The 19,319-nt window shown below is 36.3% G+C and overlaps 1 protein-coding gene across 1 annotated transcript in view; it reads right to left on the bottom strand.

Annotated features, from left to right (window-relative positions):
• Positions 1-19,319, bottom strand: part of whrnb (whirlin b) — a 69,912-nt gene that overhangs the window by 43,706 nt on the left and 6,887 nt on the right. The window contains exon 2 of the mRNA XM_059550810.1: positions 602-820. Coding sequence (XP_059406793.1) covers positions 602-820 — 219 coding nt within the window. The remainder of the gene's footprint in view (positions 1-601; positions 821-19,319) is intronic.

The raw sequence follows: 19,319 nt of genomic DNA, 5'->3' as shown, positions 1-19,319 counted from the left end.
CTCCCCCTATTATTAAATATACATAAAAAATATCCCTCTAACAATATGATTATTTAGCTGTTTTTAATTAGCTGTTATTTTTCTCCACATACAGTATGTGATATCACATGGCCAAAAAACTCCTTTAGATATGCAATATAAACCTCTGATGATACATTTTTAAATTTGTGAGTCACTGACAGATGTTGTATTTAGTACATTTAGTGGCAACTGTTTAGGACTTTTCGGACCTTGTTGGCAGTGTTGTGATTGGTGACTGCTGTCCTTTGGGCATTTTTAGCTGAAGATGCAGAATATGGGATGAAGGTGTGAGAGGGCATAGCAGGGAAAGTTGATGAATGTGTGAGTATGTGAGTGTTAATGCACCTACCGAGAAAAAAAAGCCCTGCAGAGCTGGTTTTCAGTTAGCAGAGAGGAATCACTAAGGCATTACAATAATTTCTACACTCGTTAGAGCTGTCATTTTAAATATGAATAAACTGAGTGACAAAACACGTAGAGGGAAAAGCCACAGATGTTTAGCACTTTACAACATCACCCTGAATTTTAAATTGCTTACATTCCACTCAATCTGTCAACATGAGCGCTTATTTAGACTCACCTTCTTCTCAGCACCCTCGTGCCGAATGTGTGTATGGCCAAGTTGCTGGATTTCCAAATGTCTTCCTCCCGAGCCATGCTGCTCCAGCAAGTCTGGTGGTGGGGACACACTGCGGCCCTGAGGGTCCACCCATGTGTACACGTGATTGGTCACGTAACCACCTGGGATCCGTCCCATAGAACAGACCGACATGAAGAGCTTCTTAGAGCCTTTCAATACCTGTGAAGGGAAAACAGATGGATGAGGACAAGAAAGGAGGGAACAAGAAGAGCAGTGAAGAGGAAATTAATAAATAAAGGATTGTCTCTCTCTCAAAGTTATTTCTCTTTCTTCTTATACATATAGAAGTACTACATTTTGTCCCAATTAATGTAATTTATCTAATGTAACTATGATAAATATGATAAATATATGATGTAAATAATGTAAACATTAGATGATAAATGTTGCTTTGGAAACTAACTGAACTAATAACTAAAATTATTGAAACCTAAATCAAAACATAAAAAATGCAGGAATAATATATATATATATATATATATATATATATATATATATATATATATATATATATATATATATATACAGTATGTATGTATGTTTGTATGTAAACTGTATATATTTGGAGTGAAACAATACACGTATTCATATTGAACCGTTTGGTACGAGGCTTTCGGTTCGGTAAGCATTATAAACCGAACTATTCATTGGACTAATCCTATTATATTTGGAAAATAAAAGAGCTTAAAGTGTGTGAAATATAATGTTCTGAGTGCCACTGTGCTTAACAAGACGTAAAAAGGAGGAGGGGATGCCTCCATCGTGATATGATTTGATATGATCGGTTTTGATTGGAAATGATTGGTTCATGCGATAAATCTCGCCTCTTGTTTTCGTGCGAGCTCTCGGCCTGAATGAAGAAAATGATGGCATGATTGACTAAATATTAAGTAAGTAAACAACTCACCCGATTAGATATAATACTGCTATGTGTCATGTCAAAATAAAAATCTAAATGGCGTGAAAACGTGATGTCTGTGTCAGTGAGGATTCAGCTTGATAAAATGAAAGATGTTTTCATGTCTGTGACAGTGTCTACAGGGCTTTTATGGCGATGACTCGAAAATAAGTTGACTATTAAAAAGAAAAGCTGAACATCAGTTCACTTAAAAAAAAACTTGTAAATAGGCTGCCTTGTTGGCACAAACTATTTACACTAACTCTGGCCATCAGTGTAAGGTTACTTTAAAATTTTTATTAACAAGTCCAGTAGCGTAAAGCGTGTAGTGAAGTAATTTTTAATGCCATCGACCTGGGTTCGATTTCACCATTTACGATTTTTTTTATATATATATACAGTATATATATATATACTGTATATATATAAAAAAAAAATTTTATAACTGCCTCATCATTTTAAAACACCACACACACACACACACACACACACATGTGTGTGTGTGTGTGTGTGTGTGTATCTCAGCTGTAATTTTCTCCTCCTCAAGACTGCACAGTGATTTGACCTACTGTAGAAGTGTTTCTGCATTCATGGACTGCAAGAGCCAAACAAGTCCAATAAAATATCTTACTGACTCTAGAGCAGGTCTCTTTTGAATTGCCTCAAGTCATGTAAAACAGTCCCACCACCTCCCTGTACTGCTCTCATCTCTAGAAATGTCCACAGACATCCATCTCTGACATTTAATATGCTTTATAGGGACAGAGCTGGAGGTCTCAGTGGGGCTGAGAGTTGTTTTTTCAGTGTGACTGCAGATACAGACTGCACTGAGCAGGAGGTTCAGACAGACACCCGATTTTGAAGTCCCTTGGAAAGGTTAGATCAAATCACTTAGAAGCATTTCCAACAGTATTTGCAACTCTGTGTTTTGGCTTCCTCAAAGCAGACAGAGGAGGACATGAAGAAAAAGAATAAAGAGAACGATGGGTATAGAAAGACAGGGTTACTTGAGTCAGTGCTACAGAGAGAATATGAACAGTAGCCACTGATTCACCTTGGAGAAGCCTGACACTGACTTCAAATGATCATGAGTAAGAACAATTAGAGACATATATGAAACGTTGATCTTCAGAAAGCATCTCAATCAAGATCAAAGCATTCACTGGCATACACAGACACAGACACGCAAGTGAATGAAATCCCTCTGGCTTATGTTGGTCATTAACATGGATCTACATAGATTAACATAAATGTTTAATTGGAGCAGAACAACACATTCAGTGTTGCTTTTTCTGGTGCTGCTGTTGCTGCATGAATTATGAACAATGGCATGTGTGTCCTGGTTTAAAACTGCACTCACAAACACTTTTAAGCAAAGGTAGGCAGGAGGCTAAAAATACGAGCACCAAACCTGTGAAACCGCTTGGAGCGTTTCATCTGCAGCCTCTGAATGGAGCACTTGACCAAATGTGGTCAGCTACATAACAACACCTCAGTGTGCAAAAACAACAGCACGGACAGCTAGCAGAGCTGCTGAGCAGATCTCTTACATAACAGACAGTATGTGGGGAGTTTACAGTCACTGAGTAAGAGAGATGGAATAGGAGAGCGACTCAGTGCTGTGTGGATGTACAGCAGATGAGTCACGTTATTCTGTCTTAGGAGAGAGTAAGAGGGTTCAAAATGTATTTTCTAAAATGACAGGCTTTTCAGATGTCAAAAAGATTCATCATTTCATCAAACCTCAAACATCGAACTAGGAGTAGAGACTTACTGCTCAAATATAAATGAAATAGAAAATAAAGGAGTGCTAAATATGGCAGCTGTAGTAGTCTGGCTTACAGCTAAATAAGAAAAGAAATGCTCAATATGGTGACTGTGGGAATGGAAGAACTGTCTGACAGCTGAGAGAAGTTTGGTAAAGTTTGTTTACTCTAGAATATGAATGAGCATTAGCTGAAGTAAGGTGACAATACTGCTAAAGCAGCACATTATACAATATCAAATTGTGTTTAAATTTTATTCCCAATTTATGGAAGCGGAACATGGTCTTGACAAACAATTTTGGATATTTAAGTGTTTCCCCATTCAAGTAGATTGGAGTGTTTGCATGACTAGATATAGTTACCAAGATGGACATGCAGAGGACATTTTAAAAAACTTTTTTCATGAAAGTATGCCAGAAAATAAAAAGATTTCCGGAACAATATTAACCACAACTGTTTTCAGCACTGATAATAATAAGAAAAACACCAAACTGGAATGATTTCTGAAGGACCATACAATCCCAAACAATGGTGACATTTCAGAGAATTCCACAGAAAGGCTCAAGACAACAGGATGTTGTAAATCAAATCCTAGTGCCACAAGACAGAAGCAAGTCCATTAACTATCAGTTTGAACAGCTTTCAACATTAGAACAAAAGGACAATTATTGACAATTACAATTCCGAAAGGAAATTTGGGCAAGTAATCAAGATTGATGGTCAAAGAAATGCACAGTATGACCATCACATGTAAATCCATGATAGTAATCACGATCACAAGTTCTTTGGATTGACTTCCCCCAACCTATAAGAAAAGGGGACCTTTTAACCTCTGGTCTCTACAGAATGTCATTAAGTCAAAGAATGGGACAGAAACTGTCTTTTACAGATGTAGATACACCAAAATGAACTCAAAAAGAGTTATAAAGGAATATAAGTCCATTGCTTAACCCTCTGTAGTCTAAGGGTATTTTTGGGGCCTGGAGAAGTTTTGTCATGCCCTGAGATTTGTGCTTTTTTCAGTTTCTTATAAATATCTAAATGGCTAAAGTCTAGTCTCATTGTAATCAGCACAAACTGTGCTATAATAATATGTGAGCAGCATGTATGTACAGTACATGATTGTGTTTTTGAGGAAAAAGAAAGTTATGCATGGTAAGTGAAAAACTAAAAATGTTATGTGTGGTGTGCAGCCACACGGCAAAATCAACACATCACACACGAAAGTCGGGGCCTAATGGTTAGAGAGTCGGACTCCCAATCGAAAGGTTGTGAGTTCGAGTCCCGGGCAGGGCAGGAATTGTGGGTGGGGGGAGTGCATGTACAGTTCTCTCTCCACCTTCAATACCACGACTTAGGTGCCCTTGAGCAAGGCATCGAACCCCCAACTGCTCCCTGGGCGCCGCAGCATAAATGGCTGCCCACTGCTCCGGGTGTGTGTGCGTGTGTTCACTGCTCTGTGTGTGTGCACTTTGGATGGGTTAAATGCAGAGCACAAATTCTGAGTATGGGTCACCATACTTGGCTGAATGTCACTTTCACTTAGAACCAATTTGACTCCCAGGCTCCCAAGCATTCCCAGGTCAGATGGGAAATCTCGCAAAATCCTCGAGATCAAATGTGACTTCAGAGTAAACAATCATGGCGGACGAAGAGGATGCAGTGGCCATAGTTTGTGCTTTGTTTGTAACCAAAAAAAACATAAGAAAAACAAGAAAAGGCGATGGTCAAAAAAGTGGAGACGAAGTCCTCCATCTCCGACGTCCACCGGACTTTCTGGTGCGCCATGCCGCCGGCTGCTTTGATTTTGTTTCCTGGTACTTCCTCACCGCCTCGTCACCTCGCTTTCTGATTGGCTACACGCCACAGTCCACAAGCTGCGTGATCGTTTGTCCTCGGGGGACACCACACACGAGAAGAAATCGGGCCAAATAAATCCAACATGTTGGAAACATCGCAACACCATGAGCAAAGACAATATCTAATCGGTCAAGACAACATTTGAGGTGTAGACGAAAGGCCAGTTTTAAATGCTCAGGACACCATCAAATTTTGCTCTTAGCTTTTGCTTTTAGTTTAGCTCTTAGATGTTGCTTTTTTAGTCATCACTTTTAGCCATGCTTTTTGCCATTACTTTTTGCATTCTTTGAGCACTGTTCCAGCGTACTTTGGCCTGCATGCCTGCTGCTACCTAGCCACAATGAGAAGAAACACCACCTAGTCTCGTCAAACTTTACCTCTATTCTTTTACTTTAGTTTCTTTGCTTTTCCGTTGAGAGTTTCGTGTTCTGAGTTAAGTTTTGCCAAACACTGTCTCAGAGTCTGACCTCGAGTGCCCGTCTGAATCTTCAACCAGCCCACAACTCTGCATCTTCAGCCAACACCCAACCACTGGCTTCCCAAGACGTCACTTCAACGACTACTGAACTTCCAGCCAATCAGCAACATCAGGAAACCCCCTTTTCGACGACAACAAAGGGAACCCCCTTTACAGAGGCAACACAAGTAACTTACCTCCTGATTCTAGCTTAACTGGTGCATATAATATAAAGTTTAACCTCATTGAGGAACTCAAAGCGAGAGTTAATTAAGTGATTGATGGTTGTTCATGTCTATGCAATTTAATGTATTGCTGTAAATTTGGGATTTCACATTTTCATTCTCTTAAACTTATTCTTTCCTAACTTTCTCTCTTCCTGCAACTTGTGTGAATGTGTGAGTGTGTGTGCTTATGTGTTAGATTAGGTTATATGTCTTAGATTTATCTAATAAAGCCATATTCATATTGAAAAGAGAAGTATCTTGTGTTTTGTGCTTACACGTTAATGTCTTATACTGCCGATCTTGTTACTGTGCTAATTAATAGTGTTTTCACTTTACTTTGGATATTAATATCTATTGCAGAGTTGATGTTATACGGCTTGTTCAATGAATCGTTGGACGTCTCAGTGATCAGCCGTAAAACTGTGATTCTGTCCAAATTCCCTTTAAACTCTTAAATGATTCCCTTTGAAAATTATATATTATTATATATAAATATAAATTATAATATATTTGAGCTAAACTGACCTGTTTCCCTTATAGTTAAGAAACATGCATTGTGCACAGATAGTACTCCAAATAAAGTTTAATTATAATTTTTATATCAGTGACATGTCAGTAATTGATATGTACTATATGTAGTATGAAATAAATGTGTTTTAAATATATTACAGTTTACTAGGGGAGCGTAAGATTTCTTTTAAAAACACATACACTAGGGCAGAAAAAACTAATCGATAAAATAGATTATTATCGATAAATAAAAATCATTGACAATGATTCTCATTATCAATTAGTCTGGTCTGCCCACAGTGCACGTACATCTGCAGCCGGTCGCATCAAATTACAGCACTGAATAATGCATTTCTATGGACAAAATGCATCTACAAATATCGGAGGAAACAGAATGAGCTCCTGCTGTAAAAGTATGTGATCCAAGCTGCTCAAAACATGATAAATCTTTATTCTAAGCTTCAAGTTGATGCATTAGTGTAATGGCTTGCCTGACAGGTGCTAACTTTATTTGTGCGTCCTCGGTGCAAAAAAGTTTTAGTTAACGGTCATATCCTTATCTGTAAATGTCTAAAATTCACGCAAGCCTTTCTATTTTTGTATTAAGGCCCATCCTGACAGTCTGCATTACATTATAATCTTAACGGAAAGACCGGCAGGCACACGCATTAAACAGATGGAACGCAGAGAGGCAAGGGAGACAATATTCAGAGCAAAAACATTCAGTGTGCTAAAATATCGGTTGTTTAAGATTTATATTTAGGTTTAAAATGAGAGTAGGAACTGTGAAGGAAACGCAGCGTATAATTGTCAGAATATAAATATCATATGCTTTTACAGGATAAAGAAATTACAGTAAGAGGAGAATGACTGTGATCAAAGTGCATGCGACGCGTGTTCCTGCAGAGCATTACTGTGATTTTATTGGTCTTTATTAAATTATTGTTTACATTTTTGATCTAGAGATTTAAACTATATTCACTATATAGCCTACAGTGAAATTTATTAAAACAAATTTATGTAAGGTTTTTACCAATGTAAGGGTTGTGCCACTGCTTCTCTTAGCTAACAGTATTGGTAATTACCAAAATAATTTTTTAGCTTTCTGTATTGGTTAGACCTCCAATATATGTAAGCTTTTTAGTAACAGTAGTAAGCTATTTTTAATGCCATAACATAATTATTGCTGTTATCTGAGAAAGAAAGGAAGAACAAAATTTTCAAGTGCTTTATAGTGATTTTTTATTCAGATACCCATTTAATCAAAAAGTACATGAACAATGCCAGCAAGCACTTGAGCTGTTATCAAAGGTAAAGGAGGCCATTTTTGTTATTATTTGAATAAATACTATTTAGTTGTTTCAGTTTGTTATTTGTCCAAAAATTACAATAACATTTTTAGAATACTTTTTTTTAAAGATTCCTAAAATATTTGTATTTAATCTTTTTTTATTATGACTAAATAAATTGTCTAATAAATTGTTATGCACTGTATGTTTTCATAGCATTCAGTTGGCACATTTGTTTTTAGGACATTGAGCAGAATGTGGAATAATGTGTTTTTGTCAGTAAAATAAAAATAAAATAAAAAATAGGGTTTTAATCTGATTAATCAAAAAATAATAATTGGCCAACTAATCGATTATCAAAATAATTGTTAGTCGCAGACTACCAGAGCCAAAACACGTGTTTTAAAATAATTCTTCAAGCTGCAGCAAGAAAGAACACTCAAAAAACAAAAAAGAGGGAGACATAAGGAGAGAGAGTGAGTGTGAAAATGAGGGCGTCTGACTTTATAAACTGAGCTTTAGTGAATAAACCACAAGCGAGTGTCTCTTCATCACAGAAGCAAAGGACACACCTGACATTTCTGTGCTGAGCCTCAGCAGACATAGCCCTCTTCCGATAAGAACGTGTAACAATCCTATTCCCTGCTCCTATCGGACCAGACGCCAACTGAGACCTGTGCTGACCTGGATATAATGAGTAGTGACAGAGTCGGAGATGACTAAACAATGACCTCACAGCCTTTAACACGGACGGGTCTGCTTACTCATTCTAAGCTATGCAAATCTGCTGCCACAGTTGCAAACACTGAAAGCTGACAGTAAAATTATTTTTAAAATTAAAATGGTGGAAAGGTTACAACCAAAAGGGACAAGGTTTGACTAGTTAGTATAGCATGTTTTCCCCTGCTGGCCGATTCTGTAACTGTACCTTTATTGACCTAAAAGGTATATTTTTTAAATTGACGTCCATTTACAATTTACTGTTTATTTTGATCAAACAAAATTCACAGTCATAATAAGTATATAATATATACATCAATTACAGACAAATTGCATCGATGTTTTTTTTTTCAGTCTTCCAAATTTTATTCATAACTTTGGAACAACATGGGGGTAAGTGATTAATGACAAAATTTTCAATTTGGGGTGGATTATCCCTTTAAGTGTTGCATAAAGCCCCTTCACTGTCATTTTCCTAAGTATAGCATAAGGGTTGGAAAATATCACTTTAAGTGTTACACAAAATTCTTCTACGAGTCATGATCGGCCACTTTATATGTTGAACAGATTTTAATTTATGCATTTGTTCACATATAAACATTGATCAAATTACATACAGCACATAATTAGCTCAAACATAAGTGCATAACACTCGAGAGCTAATTTATATTCCATAATATTTTATTCCTTTATTTTCCTACATATTACCTTGATATGACCTGAAAAACACACATAAACCAGATATTGTTGCAATCGTGAGTTTATCGTGTTTACGTTTCTGCTTTTTGTTCAGTTTATAAGATTATAAGAGATTATATGCAACACTCTTAAATCATTCCCTTAGGTAAGGGGAAGTCACGACTTAAGTCTCATACTTAAGGGACAAACTTAAGGTGCTTTATGCAACCGGGCACTGGTTAACATGCAAGACATTCTCAACAGCGCAATGAATCGTTGAGTCACTATGAAAACGGATGCATGGAAAAAGTGTGCCATACTACTTCTTTCTTCTTCTTCTGTTCAAAGGCCATTTGCATACTTGACTCATATCGCCACCTAACTTGTGGTTGAGCAATCATTTTTCTTTTTTTCAGTTTAATCTTTAATTCTTGACAATAAGAATTATATTGTTTGTTTGATGCTAATAATAATCATATCAGATATGTTACTGAAATACATTATAGAAAAAGCTGATCCATGCTGTGTGAGATGATAATATACAATTAAATTGTACAAAACAAAAAGAAAACAAAAGTATAAGTTAAATTTGGAAAAATAATTGAAATGTCGAAGGGATCTCATTAGTGATATTACATTTTCCAAAAACGATGATGACCAGGAGATTTGACTACAGATGTGGCCTGTCCTCTGGGCTTTATCTGAGCTTATTCTGCTCTCAGTCGGTCTCCTTTCTGCATATTAATCATCACAACTGCAAATTAATGGAATCTACAAACTGGTTGTTAATATAGCACACCTGTACAGGTATCCCATAATACTGTACATACTGCAATTAAAAATGAAACACTTTGAATCTTGTAGGTGACTTTTCAAATTGAAGTGTAAAGAGATACCATAAAAAGCAGTGTAATCCAGTTTTACGAGGATTAATAATTAAACAATATTTTCTGTCGCAGTTTCAGTGTCCTAAACCCCAGGGATCTGTGGACAGTTTCGGAACAGCCCGTAAAAGCCTTGCAATATGTGCACTACCCCTGAAGACTTCAGACCTAGAAACACCATTAAACAGTAAAAAGAAAAAGTAGGTCTGAAGCACACCACTGAAAAAAAATGTCAAGAAAAGAAAACCTTCACTCTTTAACATGAGAAACTTTTTTGAACATACATCTCAGCCTTCCCTCTGTCAGATTAGCTTATCGCTAAAACACACTGATGATGCTAAATATCTTACATTAAGATCTTTAGGGACATCAGAGCACTAAACCTGCCATAAAAGCACAAATCTTAAAACATTCTGCCTTATGTGATAAATCAAGCTCATGCTTTTCATTCCTTCCTCTCAGTTTCATTTCTGTACCTCAGCTCATTTATCAAGCCTTCATATGTTACTCATTCTTTGTAAATCTGGATGGAGGACTCATATTGTGCACAAGGAAGGACTCTTCAAATTTCATGACCCATTCATAAAAGAAAAGGTCAAGAGCGTATGCCTCAAGGGAGGCACAAAATTATCTCACTTGAAAAGTTTGAAGGCAGCAAAGGTAGGTGAGATAAATATAAACATGTTATCTCTGTTTGCAGAGAAGGTTTACTGCATACAGTATGTTCATTTTCAGCTGCTGATAAATACAAAAAGTTGCAAACATGCCCAAAAGGAGCTTCACAAAGCAACTTATTTACTGTCTGGAAACGAGAAAGATTGGTTTATATCCAACTCTCCTCACTCTTTAAAAGAGATCTGAGGATCACAGAGCATTTGAGTCACCTGGGCTGCCAGTTTTTTAATTTGCTTGTTTATCGTTCCATTAACTGTGGCAACGTAGTGTGAAGACAAGCAAATAAAAGATGCACACTCCATTAAAATACCGATAGCACCTATTACCGTCAGTATAAATTTTGATTTTAGATGTGTTCAGTACACGGTCACATAACAGCACTGGAGAAAAACGGCATGGCCTCCAAATAAGAAGAATAATAGGAAAAAAAATATAGATTGAAAAAGATGCCCTAGATGAAAAGTTCATCGCTATTCCTATGCTTTTCTTTAGGATTCATTATTTTTCAGCATAGCTCGCACTTTAAACTCAACACTTTGACAGTGAATTATTGTTTTCTAGATATACACTGTCATATGTACCTGCTAAAAGTTAACAGGGATGACTAAAACTTAAAAAAGGGAAAATTATTTTAATTTGATTCAAATATTTAAAAAATGTAATTATTTCTGTGATGGCAAATCTGAATTTTTACCAACCCTTACTCCAGTCTTTGATCACATGAGCCTTCAGAAATCAGTCTAATATGCTGATCTGGTGCTCAAGAAACATTTCTTACTATCAGTGTTGAAAATTGTTTCGCTGCAATTTTGCAGGGAAATTTTGGGGGAAACTGTGATGCTTTTATTTTCAGGATAGTCCGATAATTAAACAAAGAAATCTTTGTAACATAATAAATGTTTTATCACATTAATCTGTCCTTGTGAGATAAATTAGTTCTTTCTAAAACAAAACAGTGGTAAATACTGGTCTCCTCTGGGAGTAAAAAAACAAAATATTCATGACTCATGAACTATTAATTTTTGTCCAATCAACTTCTCTCAAGAATGAGAAAGAGCACAATAGTGGTCAGAAATTAGCGAGTTAGCATCACTCCCTTAGCGTGCTGCTAGATAGCATAGCTGCACTATTATGCTAGCAATAACAATGTTTCTCTATTGATAGCTATAAAAGTAACAAAATATTCTTGGAGAATAAAATAAAATAAAAAACTGCCAATGAGACTAATGGAAATATTGGAAATATGAATGGAAATGGCTCTCTCTCTCTCTGCAAGTTATTGTGAGACCTCCTTGGTTAGCACAGGAAAGAAGGCTTTAAATCCATGCTCTCAGAGACATTTTACAAATTGTACTGCCAACATGATACATACAAAATTCTTAAAAGAATATTTAACTAAAGCTAAATCCACTTAAGCACTTAAGTCTACTTAATCACTGCCTAACACAAACTTTCTCTGTCTCTCAGCTTTTGTACATTCACACTGCATATAACACATGACCACACAGCTCTGCTGCATATGTTTTGTATTAACAGAACTGTCAGTCACCATAAATTCCGGAAGGCTCTCCCTCACCTTTTCGTTCAGCTTTTGAAAGCAATCTGACAGGCCCAAGACTGGACAACACCCCCAAACAGTATGAGAGTTTAACAGTGAAATGCACCACTTAGAAAATGCAATACATGAAAGCATCCAGCTTTCATGGATAAAAACTTTGAACCAAACATTTAATTCAGAGAAAGTGATATTCATTCAGGCAGGCGCCTGAGAGATTTTTTTCTCTGTAAAGTATTGGGTTAAAAAATGGGTAGCAAAACTGGTTTTGCAGAAGAACATGGAATTGGCTGGGTTTTACCATAAAACAAGCTAACTAAAAGGGCAGATACATTTGTTGTCACCTTCCATATGCATAGAGAATTACCTTTGTCTACCATTTGCAATTGCTCTTTGTCTCTCTTGTTGCTTCATGTCTTAAATTTCAATAATTTCGATTTAGTTTTAATAAAAACAGAGCTACTGTGCATCCACGCAAACAAACTGTCGTCTCACAAAAACCGCTGTGCTTCACTGTTGATTCACTGACATGATTCAGCACAGTAAATGCAGCAAATGCACAGCCAGGCACTTAGTACAGATGGAGTATATGTCACCTCCAAGGGCAGCAGTCAGACACGTTCTGATATCTTGAATCGGACTTCTGCGTTCTGCGAGATTGATCTAATATCTGTCAAGGCCAGCAGGCAGCAACAATAGTAGACAAGTTTACCAACTCATCAGTACGAAACCGCTGTCCCCACTGTGGTAATTGCTGTTTTGGGGCTTGAATAGAAGGAGATCAAAGTGAAGCAAACATAAACCGAAAGAAATTTAAACAGGCAGCCAAATGTCATGACAGAGGTCGAACAGTAGCTGGTTACAGTGCTTCATTTCACAGCATTTCAAATTGTTCTGGTAGGTAAAGCTTTATACAAAGAGCAAAACAGCTCATCAGTGAAGATGATTAATGCCTCTCTCTTCACAACAACCCAGTCAGCCATTCAAAAACACCCACAGTTTAAATTACACAACTTTATAAAGAACTAATGAAATAACTGACATTTACACTACCAGGCAAATTTTTGGACACACTTCCTCCTTTTGCATTATTACTATTTTCCACTACCATAACACAAATGGTAGAATGCGAATTATGCAGTGTCTTAAATAAATTATTAAACAAAATCAATATTATCTTTTTGATGTAGACACTAGTTTAAAAAACTCCTGGCATTTTGTGGTCTAACTCCTCAAAAAAATCAGTTCATACCAAGCCATAATCTCGACACAATCATTATTGATCATCTGTTAAGAAATAATATGCACCTCTGTGAGCCAATTAATTGCCAAAACATTTTTAAAATTTCATGACAGAATAATGAAAAACAAGGTTTAAGGTATGAGACAGAGTGAATTTGTATTCTAACTAAGTGCAGAGTGCGACAGGGTGAGATGTAGTAATTCACCAGGGATAATAGGAGGCAGAAGAAGAGACAGGGCACAGATCCCTACAAACAAGAAATCATCTAGTTCATTCAAACCCAGCAGGAAGGCCAGAGGTGTGTGCACAGGCAATCTATGACCACAAACTACAAACGTTCATGCTCTACCAGAAGGTAATTATAGAGTACAAGTTAAATTCCCCTTGTGCAGACTCAGACTCACTATTGTGTTATCAGCATTGTAAAAAAAGAAACACCTTAAACTGACCTAACTAAAAATAAGGCAACCTATTACAGTCAATGCTAATTTAACGCAAACAACTTAAAACTTTTGTTCTTCGAAAGAACTTAAACATACAAACCTTATTCTTTCATCATGTTTGATTTTGAATTATTTTTTATTAAAACTAGAGACAAACATATTACCCTGATATGAAAAAAATATATAAAATCCCAAAGGTGCAATGAGATGCATATATAATTTTACACACAAATCTCAGATCAAATTGTCAGATCAACAATTACTAATTCAGTAAAAATATGAACTCTGAACCATATTACCAGCTAACTAACAGAAACAACATCAATAGCAAATAAACCAGTAAAATGAAAAGCAATAATCATTTTTTATGTTGCCACATAATTAGGTCAAGCAGTAAAGCATGCTTGGAACTTGAAAACATTGCTCTTTCTTAAACTGTATGTTCAAAAGACATTTGGACAGATTTTGAACAAAAATGTGCACATGTATTTAAGTAAGGTTACTTTTTTTTCAAGTTGGATTTTTTTACAGTACATTTTTTTACCATTTTCCAGTGGAACCATAAATCAAGCACGTCTTGGTAAATAATATAGAATAAACAGACTGTAAAGCTTTAAAGCCCCTATTATGGGTAATGAAAAGTTCATATTTTGGTTTTGGGAGTCCCTGACAACAGGTTGACATGCATGCAAGGTCAAAAAACACTTTCATTGTCTTATAATATGCATTTATTTTTTACCTTACGTGCTCAATGACTCCCAAACGATTCGCTCACCGATTAATTTTACCAAACCCCTCCTTTTGCGTGACGCTAATCTGTGGTGATTGGTCCAATTGGTCTCATTTTCATTTCCTGCAATGTCTGATAAAGCAGCGTTTGTGAGTGCAGTGCTGCTTTGGGTACAGCGTTACCTGGGAAAACGCTATTTTACCTAGTTGCAAAAGAATAAATTAGCATATTCATTCAGACCAACGCGAAAAGACCAACAAGTGGGCGGGCAATATGCTAATGTTTCATGTTGATGTCCTCATTTGGATAAAAGCGTCTGCTAAATGACTAAATATAAATGTTACATGAAATGGCTTGGGATTCATTTTAAAAACGACTCGTTTCAATAATTCAGAGTCAACTCTTTCTTTTGAGAGACAATAACTTTATACACTTTTTCATTTTATCAGAGCACACATTAGTTACACACTGCAAAAAAGGTCATTTTCAAAAATCCATAATAGGGGCACTTTAATGTTCATTCAGGGTCTTGCATTAGAAAGAAGTTTTTTATTCATACTTGCAGTAGGTCTGATCTGAGTTTTTGTCAAGAAGGAAAAGCACTTTGCAACATCATGGTTGGTCTACACTATTCTCTTTCTAGAAGCCTCTCAGCTAAAACTGAGGGGAAAAGAGGTCTCTAATTGACTCTACATCTATTGGTTCCTCCGGCATCCGTTTGGCCTTTTAAAATCTCCATGACAGTGCGGCAGATGGACTGTGTAAAACTCCATTCCCATCAACCTCTGCCCCTCCCCTCTCAGTTTTGCTCCCTTTCCCTCTCTTGCTCCAAGCTATGATAAAAAACCATCTCTCTTGCTTTGATAAATTGAACCATCTTATCTTTCACCAACCCATTCTGTCTTTGATGATCCCCAGTGGTCGGAAAACAAATCAGCTTTTCATTGTTCTGACACTTACATAACCACAAACTCTCTACCCACAGCATTATCTCTGACTCTGACTTTCCCTCTATACATTATAAAATGGTCAATGTGCATCATGGTGGTGAAAATAACAGTGCCATTGAGCTCTGTTTGTTCCAGAGCCATCAGATGTGGAGTGCACACTGTTTCGGGCTTACTGTGTGCTGGGAATGGGATGGGGGTTGTTATTAGCTATTCTCGTAACTAGGGAACTCTCAGTTCTTAATGCTTATTCTACTAAAAGAGATAAATATAGGGGATCAACTTAAGACTTGAAATACAGAAGAGTACAAACAGCTGTGTCGCCATTATTTGCATTGCTGGCACAATTTGTCATTGAGAATAATTACTTAAGACTGGCAGGTCAATAGGGGTGAGACTCCGACGGCGAGAGCAGACGATGTGACTTTGCCTGCTGTACTTCTTTGTCAAATCCCCTGTTATTCAGCAGATCACTTTAAAAACAATGAGCAAAGCTTTAGTTATGCAGATTTAGATGACTGAACAGGATTTGAGTGTGTTTTTGCTAGGCTATGATAGTAATCACACTAAACTGGAGTATGTGTAATGTCAGTTCACGTAACGATTAAATAAATGAACTCCTGGTGCTTCGATTTATTGTTAACCACCCATTGATGCATCTCATCACACGCCAAACTCTCTGTCAGAACTAATCAAAGCTCACGGCAGAGGCAGCTTTGAGTGTGTTTCTGGCTTAAACACTGTCTGCTTAATTAACGGCTTTTATGAATTATTCAGGTCCTAATGGGAAGAAGAATGGATCCAATTAATAAACGAGAGCAAGAATCCCAACAGGAGTGGCTCTGAACACCCCTATTAGCTTAGCACGCAAACAGGAACTACGGCAATTAACGAGGACCAATGATGCTGGAAGAACTGCTGGAATTCATATAAAAAAGGATTTTACCATGTAGAATAATGATTAGTCTTGTCAGGGTGGGTTAGAATTAGTACATAACAATTAGTACATAAGAACTAATCACTGGTCACAGTGAAAAGAGGAACAACTGGTGACTGAATTTGACCAAGGTTTGTGTCATCAAGAAGATATCAAAGATTTTTTAGGCACATAAACAAAATATCCTCAAGTGTAACTGTCTGTATATTATATATATATATATATATATATGTTTTTTTTTTGTTTGTTTTTTTATCTTATCAGTTTAGTGTTTTAAGCATTTTACATTTATTTCAAAATAATAAATCAAAGCAGTAATAATTGTAAAAAATATATATTTAATTTAAACAATTATATATTTTATTTATGGACTTGTGTTCAGCTGTTCTTTTTCATAATAAAATTATTTTTGGAACATCAGTCATTTGAGCTCTGTGAACTGGTCAGTGGTCACAAATCTCAGATCATTTTTTCATGCCATTTGAAGTTTGATTTTGACTTGACAAAATGGTCATGTGTGTATGTATATATATATATATATATATATATATATATATATATATACATACTGGGGCGGTTTCTCCATTAGGGGCGATTGGTCGACGCACCACCAAAATGTGAAAGGGAGGGGTTTTTTTCTTTCACATTCAACCACAGTGTAATGCTAGCTTTCACTATTCTAGACCTTTTTTTGCCTCTAATTAGTCCAATCAGCGTCAAATCTCGTTTTGTCTAGTACCGCCCCTTTTTTGGCTATTTCTGTCAGACTTAGAAGACTCCCCGACTGCTCTCATTGACTTCCATTCAAATACATGTTTTTTCTAACTATAGGCACTGCAATGCAATCTCTATGAGTTCCGGGAGGGCTTGCACTAACGTGCTTTCGTCATCGTGTGTAACCTTAACTTGTGCAAAGATTGGTGTGACATCCAATAATATTTAAAAACTATTTTGAATATTAACAACGAAAAAAAATGAAATAACTGCTTTTATTAAATGTAAAAAAAAAAAAAAGAGTGAGTTGGGGACAGCTACGCCAACTCAAATTCAGTTGTCAGTTCAACTTTATCGACATCCTGGCGAACGTTACCTCAGCGCAGATAAAGTGAGTAATGCAAGTAAGCATTGTAATGTATGTGAACAATGTAATATAAGTAAGTAATGTTGTAAATGAGCAGTATAATATAAGTGAGCTGTGTAAATAGTGATTTATGTGACTTCATTTATTTTTTGTTAAACTCATTTTGAAATATGTTTTTTGGAAAACCACATCATGGCTTCAGTCTTCATTTGCTGCCGAGTTGTGTTAATATGCATATAGAAACATAAAGAATGCAAGAGATTGCTTGTTAGAGTCAGTTTATTTTTAATTAATACTATAATAGTTCAGTTTCCTTTACATCTTTAACGTTAATTTATCAATTGAATGGGTGACCTATCCTCATTAATCATGCAAACATTTGCCCCCCCCCCCCCCCCAATAGAATTGGCAGGAGCCACCACTGTGTGTATGTATATATATATATATATATATATACATATGTAGTCATATCCAATTATATCATGATGGAGGCATTGCCTCCTCTCACGTGACTTATTTTGTTTTATTTTCGTAATATGAATTTTTTTCTAGGGGTGTTCCTCAGGGCTTAATTTTGGGTCCCCTTTTATTTTTAAATTAAGATATTTGCTAAGCACGGTATAAATGACCATCTGAATGCTGATGATTCTCAAATTTATTTACCTTTAAAATATGGGGAGCTATCTTCTCTTGAGTCTTTGTATAACTGTTTGGCTGATGTGAAGTGTTGGTTGGCAAGCAACTTTCTCTAATTGAATGAGGACAAATCAGAGTTAATTGTTTTTGGTCAGAAAGGATGTGGTATGGATTCTAATGAAAATCTGTTACTGCTCCCTGGGGGAAAAAAATGTTCTTGGCTTTATTTTTGACTCAGAGCATAAATTTGATCGCCAAATTAATGTTGTTGATAAAAATAGTTTATTTTATCTTAGATATTTAGCCAAGTTGAAGTCTATCCTCTATTTCTGTGATTTGGAGATGGTTGTTCATGCCTTTGAGTCTTCTAGTCTGGACTATTGAGATGTTTTGTATCTGGGTGTGAGTTAGGCTTCTCTCTCTCTCCTGCAGCTGGTTTAGAACTCAGCTGCTAGGCTTTTAACTGGTACCAAAAAGAGAGACCATATTACAACCCGAATTCCGGAAAAGTTGGGACGTTTTTTAAATTTTAATAAAATGAAAACTAAAGGAATTTCAAATCACATGAGCCAATATTTTATTCACAATAGAACATAGATAACGTAGCAAATGTTTAAACTGAAAAATGTTACACGTTTATCCACTTAATTAGCTCATTTAAAATTAAATCCCTGCTACAGGTCTCAAAAAAGTTGGCACGGGGGCAACAAATGGCTAAAAAAGCAAGCAGTTTTCAAAAGATTCAGCTGGGAGAACATCTAGTGATTAATTAAGTTAATTGATATAAGGTCTGTAACATGATTAGCTATAAAAGCTTTGTCTTAGAGAAGCAGAGTCTCTCAGAAGTAAAGATGGGCAGAGGCTCTCCAATCTGTGAAAGACTGCGTAAAAAAATTGTGGAAAACTTTAAAAACAATGTTCCTCAACGTCAAATTGCAAAGGCTTTGCAAATCTCATCATCTACAGTGCATAACATCATCAAAAGATTCAGAGAAACTGGAGAAATCTCTGTGCGTAAGGGACAAGGCCGGAGACCTTTATTGGATGCCCGTGGTCTTCGGGCTCTCAGACGACACTGCATCACTCATCGGCATGATTGTGTCAATGACATTACTAAATGGG

Source organism: Carassius carassius, chromosome 5, assembly GCF_963082965.1.
Source record: "Carassius carassius chromosome 5, fCarCar2.1, whole genome shotgun sequence".
Classification (NCBI taxonomy): domain Eukaryota; kingdom Metazoa; phylum Chordata; class Actinopteri; order Cypriniformes; family Cyprinidae; genus Carassius; species Carassius carassius.
Note: the sequence above shows the minus strand (reverse complement) of the source record. Positions and strands in the feature narration are given on the sequence as shown.